This window comes from Poecile atricapillus, chromosome 1, assembly GCF_030490865.1.
Source record: "Poecile atricapillus isolate bPoeAtr1 chromosome 1, bPoeAtr1.hap1, whole genome shotgun sequence".
Taxonomy (NCBI): domain Eukaryota; kingdom Metazoa; phylum Chordata; class Aves; order Passeriformes; family Paridae; genus Poecile; species Poecile atricapillus.
This window is the reverse complement of record NC_081249.1, coordinates 39,094,385-39,114,181: the sequence shown is the minus strand read 5'-3', so window position 1 is coordinate 39,114,181 and position 19,797 is coordinate 39,094,385. Positions and strand designations below refer to the sequence as shown.

Below are 19,797 nucleotides of genomic sequence, written 5' to 3'. Positions count from 1 at the left end.
AAGGGTGGGAGCTAACAGCTAACAGGGACATCAGAAGTTTGTTTACTCCTTTTATCATTCAGATTCTCAGAATTGTAACTGTCCTGGAAACAAAGCAGTCCGAACTTATGAGTACCTATTTAGCAGCAGAAGCAGGTGCAGTGATCTTCAAGTCCTGCTTTTTGCTTTCTTGCCTCCTAAGATCTTTAGACCCATCCTTAAGAGACATCACAAGAATGGAAAACTATAAAACAAGAGTAGGTTGTAATCTCACATGCAATTTTAATTTCACGTAAATTGGCATCTAATTTGAGGGAAGGATTGAAAACCTAACACCTACTCAAGAATGTGTCTGCTTTGTGAGTCCTTTCATTGCTGTTGTTGTGGGTACTTGCAAATGGTGTTAGAAATTGTTTGCATGCCTCTCCCCACAACTAATCCAACCAATCCATGCGAACATCCTTTAGGAATTCTGGTTGCTGCTGAATAGTACAAAACTGGAGAGTGTTGAATAATGCATTCTGACCCCAGTATCCTATACCCAATATGTATGCAAAACTTAAATTTTACAAGGTCTTCCTTTCAGTCTTTGGTACTGGCTAAAGTGTTGCTCTAAAGCTTAGTTCAGTGCTCCCAAAAGCAAGGGGTGTGTAACCTCATATTTGAGCAAAAGCTCCAGTACCCTGATTTTCAGGGGACTGGCTAATTTACATGCTAACATGTAGAGGTTTGATGTTATTTTTCCTTCTTAACCAGAAAAGCTTTATGTATTTTTTCAAAACAGGCCTTACTTTATTTTCTTAAAAATTACTTTATTTTTACTTATATAGTGGCTCTTGGGAGTCTTCAACCTCTTCGCCTATAAGCGTGGCTGACATATAATCACTGTATATAAAAAAGGCAGATAGGGAGTGGAAGCAAAGTGATTCACTTGATGAATGATACTAGTAACCCATGTATACTTTCTGATAATTTAATATTGTGAGTTGTGATCTATGAAATAAGTTTTGAAGCATACAGAGACTTACCAAGGCTCATTTTCAACATGCCTGTTTTGCTTTGGAAACTGAAGAACAGTAAATTAGGACTAGATTCTGCTTACAGAATTAAAATCAGCAAACCATTCAAGAGGCTGATATTGTTAGACTGAAATTGGTAGCATAATTAATGGTGATTTTTTTCAAGTACATGTAACATTGAATAAAATAGATTAAGTGATAGAAACTGCCTTAGTGCATTTGCCATAATAAGGCTTAAAACAATGCTTGTTTCAAAATTTCTTGCAGCTTTTTGGGTTGGACAGGTTCTCCAAATGTTGATAGTATTGCCAGAGATTTGCTAGTATTATCCAGTAAAATCTCATTTCTCGCATGGAAATTATTACAAGATGTGCTTTTAGCTTACCGTTTTAAGATACCCAGTGACTTGCGTAGGAGCCTGGCAGCTGCCAGGGATCTGGAGATGCAACTACAGTATCAGTAAAGTGTAGGTATTGTATATACTTAATTTCATGAAAATTGGTTGAACTTCACTGTTGCTGCATGTAATCTAGAGTTATTTTGCCTTTACCCTTTAATCTCTGGGATTGTAGAGGCTTGGATCAAACTCATTGTTACTCTGTGGCTTATTTTGCACCCTTCTATGGGCAATATCCGATATTTCATAAGAAAAATCTAAGACTCTAGAAAGGTTATTTGCATGGCTCTGTTTGGTCTTAAACGTAAATGTTGTAACAAGAGACTACTTTAGGCTCCAAGGCACGGAGATTTATAGGCTTTTGGTAATCCATGCCTATAGGAGTTTGGTTTGTGCTGTACATATGCTTAACTGTTACCTCTCTATAGCTTTCAGCCACGTGAATGCTTTACAGCCTGGGGTTTCACAGTGTAATAATGTGTTAAGTTGGAACTATTTTATTGATTTTTTTCTTCCCCTGTTTCTTTGTTAATTTAATGTTCTCTTGTACTGTTGCTGCTTTTCTGCCTTCCAGTCAACACTACTGTTTCTTATGCTTGTCTCATGCCTTTTTTTGGGTATTTCTTTCAGACTTTTTAAGAAAACAAAAATTTTACATATCTTGCTGGTTTTAATTATCTTCTCCTGAACCTCTTTTCAGTTAGATCACTCTGAGGAAGAGGTGGGAATATTGTATTGCTGTCATTTGACAGAGCAAGAGTAGATATACATTCCAGAAAGAAACTGTAAATATCAGTAATACATGACAGTAGACTGGACCACTTCTAGGAACCATATTCAAAAGTCTCTATCTCTCCCTAGATCAAAGCCTTTCATAGAATATATCTTCAGTTCTCAAGGACTGATAGACTCTTCTTGGCAAATGATATAATCTGGTCTCATATTAGCCTAATGTTGTGATTTTCATTAAACATACTGGAGACCAAAGGCATGAAAAATTTTCTGCTATCCTAGAAATGTCAAAAGCATTTTAATCAGATCCTCGATTTTTAGTTTTCTGCATGTTTGTGTAGAGAAAGGTGAAGTTCTCTGGTATGTTGAAATTGTTTCAGAAAGTTGCTTTGAATTGAAATTACTTGTCTTAAAAGAAAAGCAGTCATTACTAAGTCTGCATTTAAACTGTGTACTTTGTTATTGTAATTTTCTAGCTTTCAGGAAACGAAGATCCTGCCTCATATCCATATTACAGTATCTTCTTCTATGAATAAGATATTGCCTGTTGTATGCAATGCTGACAGATTTATACTCCTTGTTTTTTCTTACTACATGTCAGTTTGAGGAGAATACGTTTTTGTTGTAAACAAAAGTAATCTGTTTTCTGATACTATTACATAATATCTAAGCAGCACAACTCTCGAGCTGCTCTGTTACTTAAAATGCGCTGCACTAGAAGTATTGATAGGATGCATATTTGTTTACTCAATCTTTAGACTTAATTTATGAAGACCTACTCATTTTTGCTATTAATTAAAAAAAATATTATTTAAGCAGCAACAAAGGAACAAAAATGGTTCCAAAAGAAATGTGAGCTTAAAAAGGTCAAATGTCTTATTCATAAATCACTTCATTATTTGGGAATAATTCATTCAGTGGTTTTTTTTGGTATAAATGAATTGGAGAAGACAGCCTTTCTTGGCTGTAGAAATTACTGCACTGACAGCTAAGTTTTGAAAAGAAAAATTTCTCTTCTGTTCTCCCTGCAAACAAAGTGTTTTAATAAACGAAGTTATTGTCTACTGGCTTTATTGGACATGTGGTCAGTTGTCATGTTCCTCTGACCAACTGAACAAAGTTTGAACTTCTGTCTAATTGTTCCCCGCTGTTAGGCTACCCTGTCATGATCAAGGCCTCAGCAGGTGGTGGTGGGAAAGGCATGAGAATCGCATGGGATGATGAAGAGACCAGGTGAGATGCTGTCCAAAAGCTTGCCTTGATGAATGCTGCAGTTACTGAAGTCCCATTAAACTGTTGTGAGCTGACAGTTGAGCAGATATGAAATGTAAGACAGAGAAATTGGATATTATTTGGTTTTCTTCCTTTAGCATAGTGAGAAATATACTTTGGAAGTTTGCATGTGCCTACTTCTAATGAATTATCACATAAACCTTAAAAAAATCGTCCATTAATTTGAGTAAAAACCCCAACATTTACAACAGCTGTTAGTCCAATGTTAGATTGTAAACAACATTTTGCTGTATGCCTTTCAGAATGCTGATTTATTAATTCTCTGTGTTAGGTAGAATATTTATTGGCCCTGATTCACAAACACTAATGCGTGCCATTAGTTCTGTTAAAGTTGATGAGACTGATAATTCATACATGGAAACACATACGGCGTTACCAGAATGTGCTCTAATAAATTGCATACTTCTGTGTTTAAAGCATTTGTATCAGCAAACTATTGTACTTTTGCCTGTTTTGAAACAACATGTGTTTCAACACACAGATGTTTCCATGTCTCTTACTGGTTGTCTGAATCTTGAACATTTCATGGTACTTTGTTGTTGACTCGAAATTTTACAATCCATTCTTTCTCTGCTGATCTTCTGGCAGCAAGGAGCCTGATTTCAACTCTGTGTGCTGCTGATCTGACAGAAAATGTATTTTCTGATTTTTCCAAATTTGTAACGAAAAGCCTGTTTGATCCAAAAGAACCTGAATGTTTTCCTTCCTGCACGGAGAGAGCAGCACATGGGCTGAAGTCAAAACAAAGTACAACTGAAATTTTGACTAGTTTAATTTGGTCACCTGCAAGACTTCCCTGTCATTTTTCTGTCCCCTATTAAATTTTTGTTTGTCAAAACCTAAAAGTTGGATGAAAGAACAATGAATGTCTAGCAGTTAAATTCAAGATTTAAAGAAAACATGGTGGGTTTATTTGTACCTTGCTCTGTCTAGTCCATTTGTATCCAAATCAAAATAGGAAAATGCTTTCTTAAAGGGATATTTTGTTTCTATTGCTTTAGAATCCAAAATTACTTCTTTGATTTTGTTCAGGCAGCAGTTCCATCTGTTGGACTTCAAAGAAAGGTGTTCATTTCTTGTTTATTTCAGAAAGGAGCGAAGGAGCTTGATTAAAGTAACTGTTCTAAAGTAAAAGTGGATCTAAAATCATGATTGCAAACTTATTTTGGAGAAGGCCTGTAGTTATGGCTTATAAAGTCTTCTGGTAGAGCTGACTGGTACCAGTATGAGCTAGCTAGGGGAATTCTTTCACATGCATTTGCATATCATTAAATTAATTTAGTACTATTACTTTGACTCAGTCCTATTTTATGATAATTGGAGCTGCTTGCCTTGTTTATGGAAAGCGTTTGAATGGTAGAATATCTGGAATTGGATGGGACCCACAAGAATCATTGAGTCCAGTTCTTAAGTATCATTCATTCATTATTTGGAATGGAGTCGTTACAATAATCATCTTGGTTACTTATGCAAGCCTTGTCTTTATAGTGTAATGTTGAATCTAAAAAGGTGCTGAGAGGAAGAACATCCAGACAGTCACAGGTCAATGCTATTTATTGAAACCTAAATCAAGGAGAAATGCTTATTTTAATGTTTGTGAATAAGCAAAATGAAGTTGACAAAATAGTTGTTGCAGGAAGAGGAAAGTGAGTTCTAAGAGAATTTGAAGCCAAACAGATTTACTTTGCAAGTGAAGTAGAGCATTTGGGTTTCTCTTATAGTCTGTCTTTAAGAATGCCTATGAGGTTGTAAAATATTTGTTCTGTGTTTAACAGTTGTGTAACAGACCTAAAATTGTTCATTTTTGTGTCTAGAGAACACTGGACTTTAGTGTTTTGAAGGTGACTCAGTTGTTATTGACAAAACAATGTATCTGATAGTTTTAATACTGCATAAAACTACTGTATAGTTTTGCTGCATTCAGGACCATGTAATACTAAAAGTAAACAATTTATCAGCTATGGGGGGACTCTGGAAAAACCAGTATCTGAATAGCCTTTTGCATTTTAGGGTTCATAAATGCAAGCTAAGTATGAAGAATGGCTGGTAATATTTTGATCTCTAAACTTGTTTTGGCTTTGTCTCATGGGATTAATTGAAAATACTACTTGAAAACAAAAGTCTTTATATAGAATCATTCCTGATTTGGAAGAGGAAAAGGATCATAGAGTCCAACCCCTAGCCTTGCATAGGACCATTCCCAAGACTCACACCATTTATCTGAGAGCATTATCCAAGTACTTCTTGAGCTCTGTCAGGTTTGGTGATCTGTGACCACTTCTCTGGGGGGTCTGTTCCAGTGTCCAAATGCCCTCTGGGTGAAGAATCTTCTTCTTTGAAACATACTTTTGGATTTTCAGGCTACTTGAAAACCTTTCTTGTTTCTACTGGCTATGTGTACAATAAGGAGGCTTAAATGTAAGCATGGCACGGTGTGGAAATAGCCACTGGAAAAGGAAAAGACCAATCTGAGGAACTTAATAGCTCCTGTTATAGAATTATTCCCTGCGGTAGCTTAGTACTTCATCTTCCATGTCCCTTAAATATGCCAAGTGATGACAATTGTTTTAGATCCTCTGTAATTATTATATTATTCCAGCTATAGCTAAGATTTCTCTTAATTTTTAGTTACTATTTCTATTTTCTGATACAGTTTTGTCAGTGTTACAATTTGTTTTTTGAAATAGGTGTTACGCCCTTCACTGTGGAAGGCTGCAGTGATGATTCCATCTCTGGGTAGGGCTGCTGTTGTGTTCTTCAAGATATGAGTACCTCCCAGTTCTCACTTCTATTGCTTTTTTCCTAATTTTGGTCAAGTTCCAGAGTGGAGTTTTGTGTACAGTTCAAGCCACTGACCCACATCTGAAATTAAAATAGCTGTGTTCAGTCTAATGCAAACCCTAGCTAGTTTACTTAGTTTGGAGAAATATAATTTAGCATGGTTTTTCTTCACCTAACAGTAGATGCCCACTTGAAATTATACTGAAAATGAAGGGCAGATTTCTGAAAAGCAGTTTACCTTAAGTTCAGGTTAGTTGGTTGGTGGGTTTTTTACAGCCTGAAAAAGTTCTGCCATTGGTCTGTATCTAAAAGTGTTTTTAACAATCATTGATCATCCCAACTCTGGTCTTGTATGTGTAGAGCCTCTGTGCTTGCATCCCAGCAAACCTGATCTGAAAGTGCTTTCCAGGTACAGGCAACGTGAAGTTCATTGTGCAGTACAGCAAAACATGACTAGGCCAAGTATCTGACTATCTACACCTCATCTGTATCATTCCTTCTTTGTGGAGAAACTGAAGGCTTGCTTCCAGTATGCTCATAACAATTGTACATCTAACTAAGTTTTTAGGCTTGATATCTCCAAATGGTAGCCTGGCAGCTCTGAAAAGGAATTAGAGTCAGGTCTCCATCTTTTCTAAAGAACAGATTGGAATTTTCTGGCAGAGGTTGGGATGGATCTTTGCATGTCAAGGCACTTACTGGCTTGTAGGTTCAGTATCAGAGGTCATCATACAGGAGCTATTGGCTCATGTTTTAACTCTGTGGATTTGCAGATAGAAATTAGTTTTTTTAACTAGTAGCTTCAGTTGCAAAAATGATAACCTCCAAGTTGGAAATTTGAACTAAATTATTTTAAGAGTTACCTTTGAAAAATTTGGAGCTTTGTGTTAGTAATTCCTCCCTATTGGCTCACCTTCTGTAACTTTTCCTAGGTCTTGAAGTCTTGCGTGCTTAGTGGGTATCTGTTTTGAAGGTTTTTATCAAAGCATCTTCCAGCAAGAGATATTTAGAGAGATGAAAGATTTTGTCTTCTATACTATAATAATAGGAAAACATAAATTGTCATGTTTCTGAAATTCGTTCTTGACGCTTATGCCAATTTTTTGAACAGAAATCAAACATCTACGCTCAGATTCCAAGAACCCCTTATTATTTCTCTTCTGTGGTCTTGTGTTTGGAATGAGCAGTGGTACTGGAAGAAGTTAATGTGGAATAATAAGTAGCAAATCATTCTGAACCCGCCATTCCTAATGCAAAGGATATATGGAATATGCAGTATAAGAGGACAATGCTTTAAAAACTAAACAGCATTACCTATTAGAGGCCTGTGGATTGAGTTTGTCATCTTCCCAAAGCATTGCATTTGGCCTTTAAAAATACTGAATAAAAACGGGAGCGTATGGGCTTGTCATCTTTGGTCTGTCCTGCACAGGTATGTGCTGTTGAGGTAAGGGGAAGGAGTCTATTGGATGAGTAACGAACAGTTTTTCCTAAAACCCTATTTTTAAAAAACCCCACATACTTATGTGCTATCTACATCTGTAAACATATGTAAAATGCTGTGACTAGATAATTTTAGTTGATTCTAATCTATATTGGTTCTGTGTGTGAGGTCAACAACATTTGAGTATCTGTTGCCTATTTGCCATTGTTTTAGAGGGTTTCTACTATACTAATGGCTATCAAACATCTACTTTTTAACTAGATGGCCCTTCTAATGCTGGCCTTGAAAAGAAAAAAAACCTGTTCTTTTACTATTTCCTGATTCTGAAAACTAAAATTTTACATAATGAGTACAGTCTTTTGTTAGTGCCTGACTGCCTCGAAAGAAAATTGTTTTAATTAAAGCAGCACTGCTGATCTCAGAGCTGGAGGCAGAAAGTTGGCATGGCTGTTTCACTTCAGACAACCACAGGAAGGCTTGTGGCAACATCAGTAATGCTTTTGTACAACTTAAACTTCAGTGTGAGTAAACGTACTGTAGGGAGAGAGGGGAACCTTAGAGAGATCCTGTTCTCCCTCTTTACAACTATGCATTTTTGAAGGGATCTAGAGACATCATCTTGTCCAGCTTCATCCTCTGAATAGCATTATCTCTCAGTTTAAATTGATTGCATTGAGCTTTGCCTGATTACATCTTGCATTGAGATTACACAGCTCCAAACTACCGCACTTCCCTAAAAAGCCTGCTCTGCTTCTTCATTCTTTCCAGTAATTTTTTTTCCTCACATCCATTTGGAAGTAATTTTTTTCACTGGACAATTACAACTGCACAGTTTTGTATGATAAAACAAGGTCAGAATATCTGAGATAGTAATTCCTATTATATATAATTTAAACAGATTTACAGATGTATGGAGGAGATGATTAGACACCTGTCTTTTTTTAACAAGTATTGCAGTTTAGATTTCTAATTAGCACACTTCCTTCAGTGAAAGAAAATGTCAATTGTGAATAATTGTGCATAAAACTATGTGACACAAAAATGTTTACAAAACAAAACAGAGCCTTTGATATAGGAGTTAAAATTGCTGTAAATAAGTTTCAGTAAGAAACACTATGTCTGTTTATTACAGCACTTTGTTTTGTTTTTTTTTTTTGACAGATCAGGTAGTGCACAGAATCACTAATTTTGATGTCATTTTTTTCTCTTTACTAGGTAATTAAATATATTGAAGTTAAGTATGACTTTAGGGAAGTTGTACATTAGGTATGATCTCTCAAAGTTCCAATGTGTATTATCTCACAATGCTGAAAAAATATGAAGAAATACTTTTAAACTTACACATTTTTCTGCTGTAAATTTACCTATCTTGTGAATCTATGGTCTGGGTTAACTACATCCAAGAGATGGAAAGCATGAAAACTTCAACAGTTCTGCTGTAATTCTTACTCTGGACACAAATGTCAGGGATGCTGTTTCAGTAGTCAGTCACACAGAAATTTGACCAAGCTTTCCCTACGTATCAACATGAATGGCACTAATATGCCACTTACAAAGCCTGTGGAAAATTTAATTTCATTCATTTGGGTCCTTGCATTATGCTCTGTCTCACCCTGAGAAAGCTGTTCATGAAGTTGTTTGTCAGAGCTTATGACCCAAGGAGTATTATTTCTGCTATTTATAGGAAATGTAAGTTAAAAAATAGTTTTCAATCTTTGTTTTGTTTAACTACATATATATGTAAGAGAAGAAATAGAGGGAAGCATACAGAATGCTTGTGTAATCCTCACTTATGCTTTAAGGCAGGGAGAAATTGCTAGTACAACTGGTGTTTTCTGTGAGGTCAAGTATTGCATCTTTAGGTTGTGTTCAGTGGTGGAATTTGCAATGTGTGTAATTTTACATTTGAAGTTGTTTAATGCACAATTGGCCCTCCTCTGCTGTTCTTGGTTGTTAAGAGGGCTGTGTGCTGTAAGTAATGGTGAGCTTCACCTTTACTTCTGTACAACGAGCACTTGGTAATCACTGGGTCTTAAAATTCTATTACTTCATTAGTTTTGCAGAAGAAAATGCCAGCAAAGAAAATGAATACATAATTGTTGTGAATGTTCCAGCTTTTAAGACATACTGAATTTTTTTGTGCTTTGAGAATGTTTTGGTTTGGTTTGTGGTTGATTGGGATTTTTTTTGTGTTGGTAAGAAAAGTATGAAAAAAGGGACACTCATTACAGAATGAACTGCAAAAGGTATAACTTGGTTTTTGGATGTGTGTGTTGATTAGTGAAGATTGACTGTTTACTGAAATCAGTAGGTGTTCTTTCTTGTGTGCTTCAGGACTTCTTAAATATAGATTATTCTTTTTGTTTCCATTATTTAAGGGAAGGTTTTAGATTTTCATCTCAAGAAGCTGCTTCAAGTTTTGGTGATGATCGCTTACTGATAGAAAAGTTCATTGATAACCCTCGTCACATAGAAATCCAGGTTGGTACTATTATTATTATTGCTACTATTAATTATTGTGTATTTATTTAATGAGGTTTGAACCCATAAATAAATCAAAGTTCAAAATGTTTCAAACACCACTAAAAAAGGCCCAGAGTCTTGTGCTTTCCGGTGTCTTGGGTCATTGCTCAAACTACATGGCTATCATGTACAATACAGCCTTCCTGTTTTTATTCTCTAGCCTTTCTTTAGCAGGAAGACTGTGAACTGTGTTCAGTTTGTTGGGGGAGAAAAAAAATGTTATAAGCATCTGTCCTGAAGGCTGGAGGTTTGAACTCTGGATCCTGTTGGAGTGCTTGAGTGCAGCAGAGGATGTAGGAGTTCAAGAACTGCCATGCTTAACAACTTGTTGCAAGGTCTAGGTGGTTTTGTCAGTATTTTGGAATTCTGTTCTGAAGTATCTACTTGGGAACTCAGGAGGATTTGTGTCACATTTTGGGTAGTTTGTGGTTCAAAATCAGGTATATTCTTTCTAACTTCTGTATTATTTCCTTTTCTGTCATTTATTGAATTTAGAGTTAAGTCAGGTCTGCTCATGCAGAACAAAAGTTGTTTCTTTTAGGCATTTGTTCACAAAATTATGATTTCAAAATTTGTGATGTTTGATCTTGTGAATATTGCTGAATTTTATTGTCAATAGCCTTGAGGTATTTCCTGACAAGAAATCTTTACAAAGCATATTCATGTCCTCAACAGAAATTTCATTTTTACACAGAAATTTCATTTCTTTTTGTGCAAAATCTAAATCCTTTCTGTGTTGTGGCGTATGGTTGTTTTTGTTTTTTGTTTTTTTTTAAATAGGGCCTGAAGTAGCTCAATAACTGAGTGAAACAAGAACAGTAAACTTGATAGTATGAAATGACTTCTATGAGAGAAATATTTAACATTTTTTTACTAGATGTATGTCCACAGCCTGATGTTTTCTATGGGGCTAACTTGCATATCATAGAATCTTAGAATGGTTTGGGTTGGAAGGGACCTTGAAAGGCCGTCTAGTCCAACCCCCTGCAATAAGCAGGGACATCTTCAACTAGATCAGGCTGCTCAGAGCCCTGTCTAACCTGGTTTTGAGTTTTTCTGGGGATGGGGCATCTGCCACCTCTCTGGGCAGCCTATTCTGTTGTTTAACCACTCTCATGATGAAAGATTTCTCCCTTATATCTATTCTAAATCTATCATTTTGTAGTTTAAAGCCATTACCCCTTTTCCTGGTGCTATACGCCTTGCTAAAAAGTTGATCTCCATCTTTACTTATCAGGTCCCCTCTAAGTACTGAAAAGCTGCAATTAGGTCTCCCCAGAGTCTTCTTTTTTCCAGACTGAACTGCCCCAAAATCTCTCAGCCTTTCCTCACAGGAGAGGTGTTCAGTCCCTATGATTATTCTTGTGGCTCCTACTCTGGACTTGTTCCAACAGGTCCATGTCTTTGCTGTGCTGAGGACTCCAGAGCTGGATGTAGTACTCCTGGTATGGTCTCAGCAGAGAGGAGTAGAAGGGGAGGAGGGAAGAAAGAAGAATAAAATGAAGAAACAGTCTGTGAACAGTGAAACAGCAAAATGAATAAACAGTGTAAAAATGAAATTTAAACCCCATGTTATTCTCTATTGAAAAGTCATGGAAAGGTATATAGTGAACTCAGTTTCAGCATTGATCTTAGGGTTCAAAAGAGGTCAGATTGCTACAGCATCTTTCTGTATTCTCTTGCTATGGCTAATAATTTTTGGCTACCTGTGTCCTTTTTTCTTTTTGTCTGTGCAGATCAGTACCCCTCTAAGATCTCTTCTTTCAGTGCTTGCAGATTTGGGAGATTCAGCAGGTTCCTACTGATTCTTCAGTGACACAAAAGTTAGATGAGATCGATTCCTCCGTATTTCCTTGAGTTCAGGGCAGATTTTACATTGTCTTGATTCCTTTGGGTTCAAAAAAGGTTACCCCAAAAAACTAAGTAGTAGTGTATTTAGGAACGGTTGAATAATTCCAACAAAATGTCTTTGCTATTAATAATCTATAGTTTTATTTATAATGAGCATACAGTGAATGTTGTTTTCCTTTTACAAGCACTTTGATGGTACCTTTTAACAATATCATAGCATATCATTTTAACTTCATGTTCTAATCAGCTTTAGGACGTTGACCTTGGTTCATTTTCAAACTGCTGAATATACAAACAATTTGAGACCAGATGCCAAATATTTATTAATTTAGCAGTGACTTTTAAATAGAACTTTTTTTAGCTTTCTTATATTTCTCCAAAGCATTGGTACTTAAAATTGTTAAATAAGAAGTTTCCTGTGTCTAGCTATAAAACAATCACTTTGTAAAACATGAGAAAAGACTAAAACAATTAACAGGAAAATAGAGTCCAAATACACTTTATGCTTGAACTGATTTGAAGTCTTGTTCTCCTGAAGTATCTGATAAAAAGTTTAAAGTAAGAGTACATGGAATGTCTACTACTTGGCCAGACAACAATCCTACAACTGGAAACAGAATTTAGCTGAATCATGTAGGAGGGATTCTGCTACATAATATTTAATTATTTTGGCATGTAGATGCACATAGCATGTACTAATGTCCTAATCATCTAATCCTGCAAAATGGGGCATTTTCTGTTATGAATGTTTAGATAACAGAAACAAAAGCTGTAGCTGGGACATGCATTTTTAATGAGATGTGCACTGGAATTCCACGTCATCTCAGAGATGATGATTTTAGAATGCTGCAAATGTCTTCTGAGATACAATCTTCTGAGAAGCAATTGTTTCTTTTACTGGAAACAGTGGTCACAGAATAAAAATAAAAGCCTAATGCTGGATGTGGTTGGCTTATTCTATTTGTAATTACTTTCTCATAGTAGATGTTCATTCATGTCTCCTTTTCACATTAATTAATAATGGAAAAACATTTCTTTTAAGATCCAGGTTGCTGAAATGCAGTAGGATATGAGAAATGTCCTGAAGTGAAAAAAAAGTTACTGCATGGATCGAAAAAATGTATTATTGTCAGAGAGAGAGGAGAAGCACAATGACCAATTTTTATTGTAACGTTCCAAGATTTTTTTGTTTGTTTTGACAAGACAGAATTCCGTGGAAAGTTGTAGGCTAATAGTGAAGCAGAAGTGCTCACAAGGAATCATTCTGCTTACAGGACAGTGATTTTTCCATCAAGTACCATGCTGTGCTCTAGAGGTATTGCTTTAATACTAAAATAATCCACACAAAAAATTAGTCCAAAAATCCTTGGACCTCCCAAATGATTTCTTATAGGGTCCCATGGATTTGTAGAGCTCCACTCATCTGGATTGGATGGGTGAGCACTTAGGAAGTACCTGTTTTTATTTATTTATTCTTTGCATTGTGTTGAGTCCCTTGCTAGGGAAACTAGCAGTTGGCTGGAGCGTCCTGGTGCTAGTGCTGCTGCTAAACCTCGCCCTGGACAGGGAAAACATTTCTTGGAGATGCTTTAGTTTAGGAAATCCTAAAGTTGTCAAACTTCTAGACCACTTTTTTTTCACTAGAAAGCTCCTTAAATTTGTGGGAGCACAACAGAATTTTTTAGGAGGGAAAACATCTGATCTTACAGGGCACAGAGCACCCTGGATCTGATGCTGCACAGTGCACATGAGTTGTCTTCATGGGTTCACTGCCTCGTTTTCAGTCACATCTACCCAGATTTTTCACGCCTTAGCAACCATTGGTGTCATAGACGCAGGAATTCATCTTGCCTAGTGCCATACTTGCTCTGTGATGCTAAAAGGAATAATAAATAATACAGATGCATTGTCACAAATGTGAGTAGATATGGTTGAGTTCACACAGTTTGAAGAAGATTGTCTCCTTGTTTTATCTTGTTGGTTTTCAGTGTAGAACTGAGCTATTAAAGAATGAAGCATGAATATTGGCATGGGTTCCCGCAGATCAAAGCAGGAAGATAGATGGAAAAAAAATGCATTAGAAGTAAAATTTTATAAGGAAGAAAGGGAGCAGGTGTGGTCTGTGTTAAAAGAAATTGTTCTAAGAATAAGTGTAGCATTATCATCATAAGATGAGAAGAAGTCTACTTGAATCTTGAAATCTAGTATTTGGTATTGGAAATGGCTGCATCATACCATCAATTTCATAAAGGGACAGAGTTCCTTTTCTTACTTTCACCTCTGTTTTGAAGTTGAAGAATCAATTAAGAGTTCTGCTATGCTCAACTTGTGGGCTTTTTTCTAGTGTGTAATTTATGTAGTTGAATCTAGATACTTGATTTTGTTACCTCTTCAATGAACTGAAGCTGCAGCCAAGAACCATAATTACTGATTTTTAAAAAATTTCTTGAAACTACTGCTTTTATTTCCTTTGAAAGTACTGAGGAAGGTACAAATTTTATCCTCCTTAATGAAGGATAACAAAGTTTCTGAAAATTTTTTTTTCTTCATTAAACACAGGGTGCTGTGGTTTGCCTAGTAAGAAAGTTCCATTAGACATTTTTTCTGAAAGCTTTTGTGTGTAATTTAGGAGCAAAATTTGCCATCCTTTGAGATTTTTTTGTTGATGAAATATTTTGCTTTTGTGTAATTTTGTAACACAGTGCAATTTGAAATGCTTGAAAATACAGTTTTAATCTTATTTCAGCCTTTTGTAAGAGGATCTTTAATATTCAGAAACTAAATTTTGAAGTGAGTGGGTGTTTTGATATGTACAGACTCTATGTAGAGTAGAATAGTCCTACTCAGAATTTGAAGAAATGTTCAATTAGTATTTCATATATAATTAATTTTCTACACGAGCTTTTTTCTCCCAAGCTTTATTTTTAGATTGGAAAAAAAATCCCAAACCCTAAATGCTGCATAACAGTATTATGGCAAAAGACGAAATGCTTGCATCCGTTTGTTAATAGCAGTGTGTTATTGTTTCAGGTTTTGGCAGATAAACATGGCAATGCCTTGTGGTTGAATGAAAGAGAATGCTCGATTCAAAGGAGAAACCAGAAGGTTGTGGAGGAAGCACCAAGGTGTGTATACTGAATTCTCGATGCGGCTTCATCATAACTGAAAGCACTTTTGGAAACCTGCTGATTCTATTTATTTTACTAATGCAAGCAAATTTTCTTCTATTAAAAAGCACAAAGAATACAAATGTTTGTTACAGTCATTTGACTGTAATGCAACTTCCATGTTGTTTTTGAAGGTGTTTTGATTTTGCTTTACAATGTCTTTCTGTAAGAAAACTAGAGTTTTGTAGTTAATTTTTTTCATGATCTTGTATAAAATGGATTTGGATCTTACCAATCCCACTCTATGTGGTATGGCTTTGTTTATATATATGAGATTTTTCTTTGATATTCACTTTTGGATATAAAAGTCAAATAAAATATGAAATAGATATGCATTTTACCACAGATACAGGTATTTGACTCTCACAGTATTGATTTAATGGCTACATAATACTGTATATTTCCATTTGATTTGGAATATGAAGTACAAAATACTCTGCAGCACTTTTCCGTTCATGGTAGTAAACTGGAAATCTAGATGTCTAGTAACTCAAAAGTGCAAAATTATTTTAATTTTAGTGATTTAATGTAAAGCTGAAATACCTTACTGCTATGCAAGATATGGCCTTGCTGTGTTTTCTGTTGTACAGCAATCATCAGAGAATACATGTATTAAAAGGGCAGCAAGAAATTCTGATTTCAGAAAGGGAGACATGGGTATATCACTGCCTGTGGGAATTACCAGTATAATATGTTCACCAGCTGGGATGGGTTTGATGTATTTTTTTATAGCGCAGAACTATGTGATGCAACAATTTGGGATGTGAGGAAAAGCACATAACCCAAATGGCATTTCTTTAGAGGTGCCTTATTAGTTAATGTCGAATCATAATTGCAGGACTGCCACTGTATGGCCTCTATTTTTAAAAAAAGAATGAAGTTTAAATCTAAAGATACAAATCCACTTTCAAATGCTTCCTGCTAGTGCTTGTGGATTTCTTGGAAGCCTTACGATGTTTATGCCTAAAGATCTTACTGTGTTATTGTGGAAAGTGAATACTTCAGGTCCTGATACAATGCACATGTGCATGTATGTGTACCTAAGCACTTACACTGCCTCATGAGTATATGTAAGGCAATGCCTGTTACTCCTGCCTGCTCCTTCTCCATGCCTGTGGTCAATTAAAGTGGCATGATATGTCTTTTTCTCACTAGCCAGAGTGTTTTCTTTCATCAGAAATACCAGCCTTTTAACTTTCTTGGGCTTCTCTGTTGAAGTAGCCATTAAGTTTTCTCATCCCCTCCTATACCCCTACAAGAGTGTGGGCAAGTCAGTGGTTTCCAAAATTTAGCATGAAAAACTTCCTTTTTGTTGTTGAATGTTTTAGACTCTGCCAGACTTCTGCTGGCAGCTTTGGAAGTGTTACCTGCCTTACAGCCACTTGCACTTGGTTGCAGAAGCCATTAATTTTCAAAGGGTCACAAGACTTGCAGATAAGCAGGGCACTAACTTCTGTGAGACACAAGAGAGAACCGAAAGCCTCAAGTTAACCCTTCCTGTGAATGTTGTTTCAGTTTCACTGCTTAAGGAATCCTGGACATAGCTCTTCTGCTATGGCTGGATGTAGGAAGCAGGCTGTCCTCTTTTCTCCTGTTGTAAATGGTAGCTGCTATTAAGAACTCTGAGATAGGTCCAACCTTTTTATTTTATTTCATGAAACCTAGGAGGTAGGCATATTATGGGCCAAAACTTTTTTTTTTTTTTCCCCCAAACAATTAAGGGCTTTTGACATTAGCCTCTTCTCATGCCTTTTTTGATTTACTCCATTATGATGGCATTTTCCTAAGTGTCTAATTTAGGAGGCTGAGGGCTTTTTGGCTTGGAGAGTAACTTAGGAGTTTCTTAAAGCTAAATCTGCAGCTGTTGAACTTACCCTTAGGAATCATTTTGTGTTTGTGTCTCCAGTTTTACGAGGGAAGTTTAGTCTTTTGTCAAAAACAAACAACAAACAAAAAATGCTGTCGTTTGCTGAGAGAAATCCCTTCAGTTCACATACTAATAAGGTTACAATATTCAAGGGACCCCTGGCGTTCATGATTGTCAGTCCCCCAGATTCAAATAGGAGACCAAAAACTTTACTCATACCCTTTTCATGTGGTGAGTTAACGTCTTTTGGAAAGTACAGACAATAAGACCCATCCAGTCATCACTAGTTTTTTAGTTTGTGCTCAGCAAAGTTAGTGATGCACAAAGCTTCCAGCGATGTACCATAATTTTATCTGCTTCTACTTTCACACATTTTTGGATACGCTATTGTCTTTTCATTTCACAGAGGCTGACATTTAAAGAGATGAGTGGCATTTAATAGTTCCTTAGTTGAGTTTTTGTTCCTCAACTGCCCAAGCTCTTTGTTCATTTTCACACAGTTGCCATGAGACACTGTACTCCAGCAAGAATAGTTACAAAGGTGTGGTTATGTTTTCCTGTCACTGCAGTAGTTAATAAGAGATTGTTTCCCATGTGGAGAAACAAGTCCTGTAAGTTTATCAGAAAATCCATGGATCCTTTCGGATTAATCAAAATTGAATGCAGAAGAGTATTAACTGACATCTTATTCAATAATTGGAGTAGTAACTCAGAGGAGTGCTTTACTTTGGTGTGCACACATGTCCTATCTAACAATTTCCGAACCTGTTGGAAAGCTGCAAAAACCTGTAAGAAGCTTCTTAAAGCACTTCAGTTTTGCCTCATATCTAGTGTGAAGGAATGATCATCTGTTCAGAGGCACTGACAATTGGAATGAATATATGTAAGCAGGAACTTAGCAGAAAGGTGCATTATTGAATTAGACTCTATCTACAGGTTCTTAGAGTTGTTATGCATGTATGTGTGTCAGACTCTACATTTCTTCTCACTGTCTAGAAATCCTTGAAGGGTTTTGCATTAAGAGAAACGTGAGCCTGTTCTGTTTGTGACTGTGCATGTGATTCATACGTGGACACTATTTAGATGTAGGGGCAGAACTGTGTACTCAAATTCTTTAGCCTATTTATGCCCATGGTCTGGTAGTACATAATGAATATCTCAAAGGATAATGTTTTGTGTAGGTAAGTAAGTTTTTTAAACAAGCAGTGTGCTTGGATGGAGCAGGAAAATTGACCTTGAATTTAGAAAATTGATGTTCACTCCCCCAGTGTGGTGGAATCTTCAGAGGAAGGATAAGTGTTATTGATAATTTATTTTTTGTCCAAACTGAGCAGTAAAATTCCACTGATGGTGTAACTGTGTTTTTCAAAATCTCAACTTTGTCTCTGAGTGAAGATGATAGAGGTATTTTGGGAAGCCTTATCTGATGAACTAAAAGTGGAGAGGTAACATCTTGTCCATGTAGTTCATCTCCCTGGCTGTAGAAACAAAGTGACAAACTGATTGTATTCTTTGGTTAACTTACAGTAAACTTGATGAAGATCTTATGAATGAGGTGTCAGGTCTGATTTAATTTTTCTTTTTGATGCTTTCATTTTGTGAATGCTTTTTTTTATTTTTTATGATAGCATTTGTGCTGCCATAGGCGCTGTTTGGTCTAAAGAAAAACAGACACCTGTTTTTCATGTGTGAGAAAAAGATTTGAGGTCAGTTTTAAAATGCTGTCTTTTAAAGTAATGCAAGAGGTGTCTTAGTTATAAAAGGTGCATAGTTAAAAAATGGAGAAACAATGTATTTGAAAGGTAAAGCAGTAGACGAGAATATGAAAACTTTGGTTAATTAACCTAGCCAATGGTAGGGATGATCCAGTTGTTTCAGAGTGTAAAGCTTAACTGTGTGGAAGAGATCAAGTTTAGCAATATGACACCTGTGTTCCATTCTCTGGCTACAGCAGGAGGTGAACAGTGAGATCTCAGACTTATATTTAACAGGTGTAGGGAAGACACCACTGTAATGAAGGGAAGTAACTGTCTTTCATCTACATGAGAAGTAATAAGGGTTATTCTAGAAATAGTGTGAAGCTGATATTGAGAATGTTTTGTGCTTCATAAGCCATTCATTGATCTTTCATGATCAAAGTGCTACAGAAACTCCACAATGAGTTACAGAATGTTGATTTCATGTAATGTATTATCCTCTTACGAATCAAAATAAGGAATACTATGGAACTATTTTACATTTACCAGCTCCTATTCTTATAGGTATGACACAGTTTTTATGTCTTCTGATCTTCCCATTCATCTGATGTAGGATCTCATACAGCTTTCTTGAATGTGACTTGACTTCCTTTTCCTGTTAATCTCATTGTTTGCCAAGAAAGAAATTTTTTCCTAAATTCTGAAAATGCCTGCATTGCAGTCCATCAATCTACCTGTGTGGGCACTGGAAGGACAGAGGTGTGAAGTAGCACTTTTCTAGTAAAGAAAAGGATTCCACTGTCTCCTTCTTTGCCTAGATATTTGCTCACTTGTGTCATGTTAAATGTGATTTGTTGTGGCAGAAGTCTCTAGCTCTTCTGTGAGTTCAGGTCTCAGTAAAAAACACCACAGTAAGTGCTGAAAGATAAGTCTTGACCCGCCACTAGCTTCAGTCTGAGTGCACTCTGAGGCTCCAGATGGAGCTTCATTGGCTTTGAGGCCACTGTAGATAGGTGAGGGCTCCTGATTGCTCCTTTGCAGAGTTAG

At 36.2% G+C, this 19,797-nt stretch overlaps 1 protein-coding gene across 1 annotated transcript in view; it reads left to right on the top strand.

Moving 5' to 3' along the window:
- Nucleotides 1-19,797, top strand: part of PCCA (propionyl-CoA carboxylase subunit alpha) — a 274,262-nt gene that overhangs the window by 85,593 nt on the left and 168,872 nt on the right. The window contains exons 9-11 of the mRNA XM_058833148.1: nt 3,282-3,360; nt 10,024-10,126; nt 15,050-15,144. Of these exons, the coding sequence (XP_058689131.1) occupies nt 3,282-3,360; nt 10,024-10,126; nt 15,050-15,144 (277 nt within the window). The remainder of the gene's footprint in view (nt 1-3,281; nt 3,361-10,023; nt 10,127-15,049; nt 15,145-19,797) is intronic.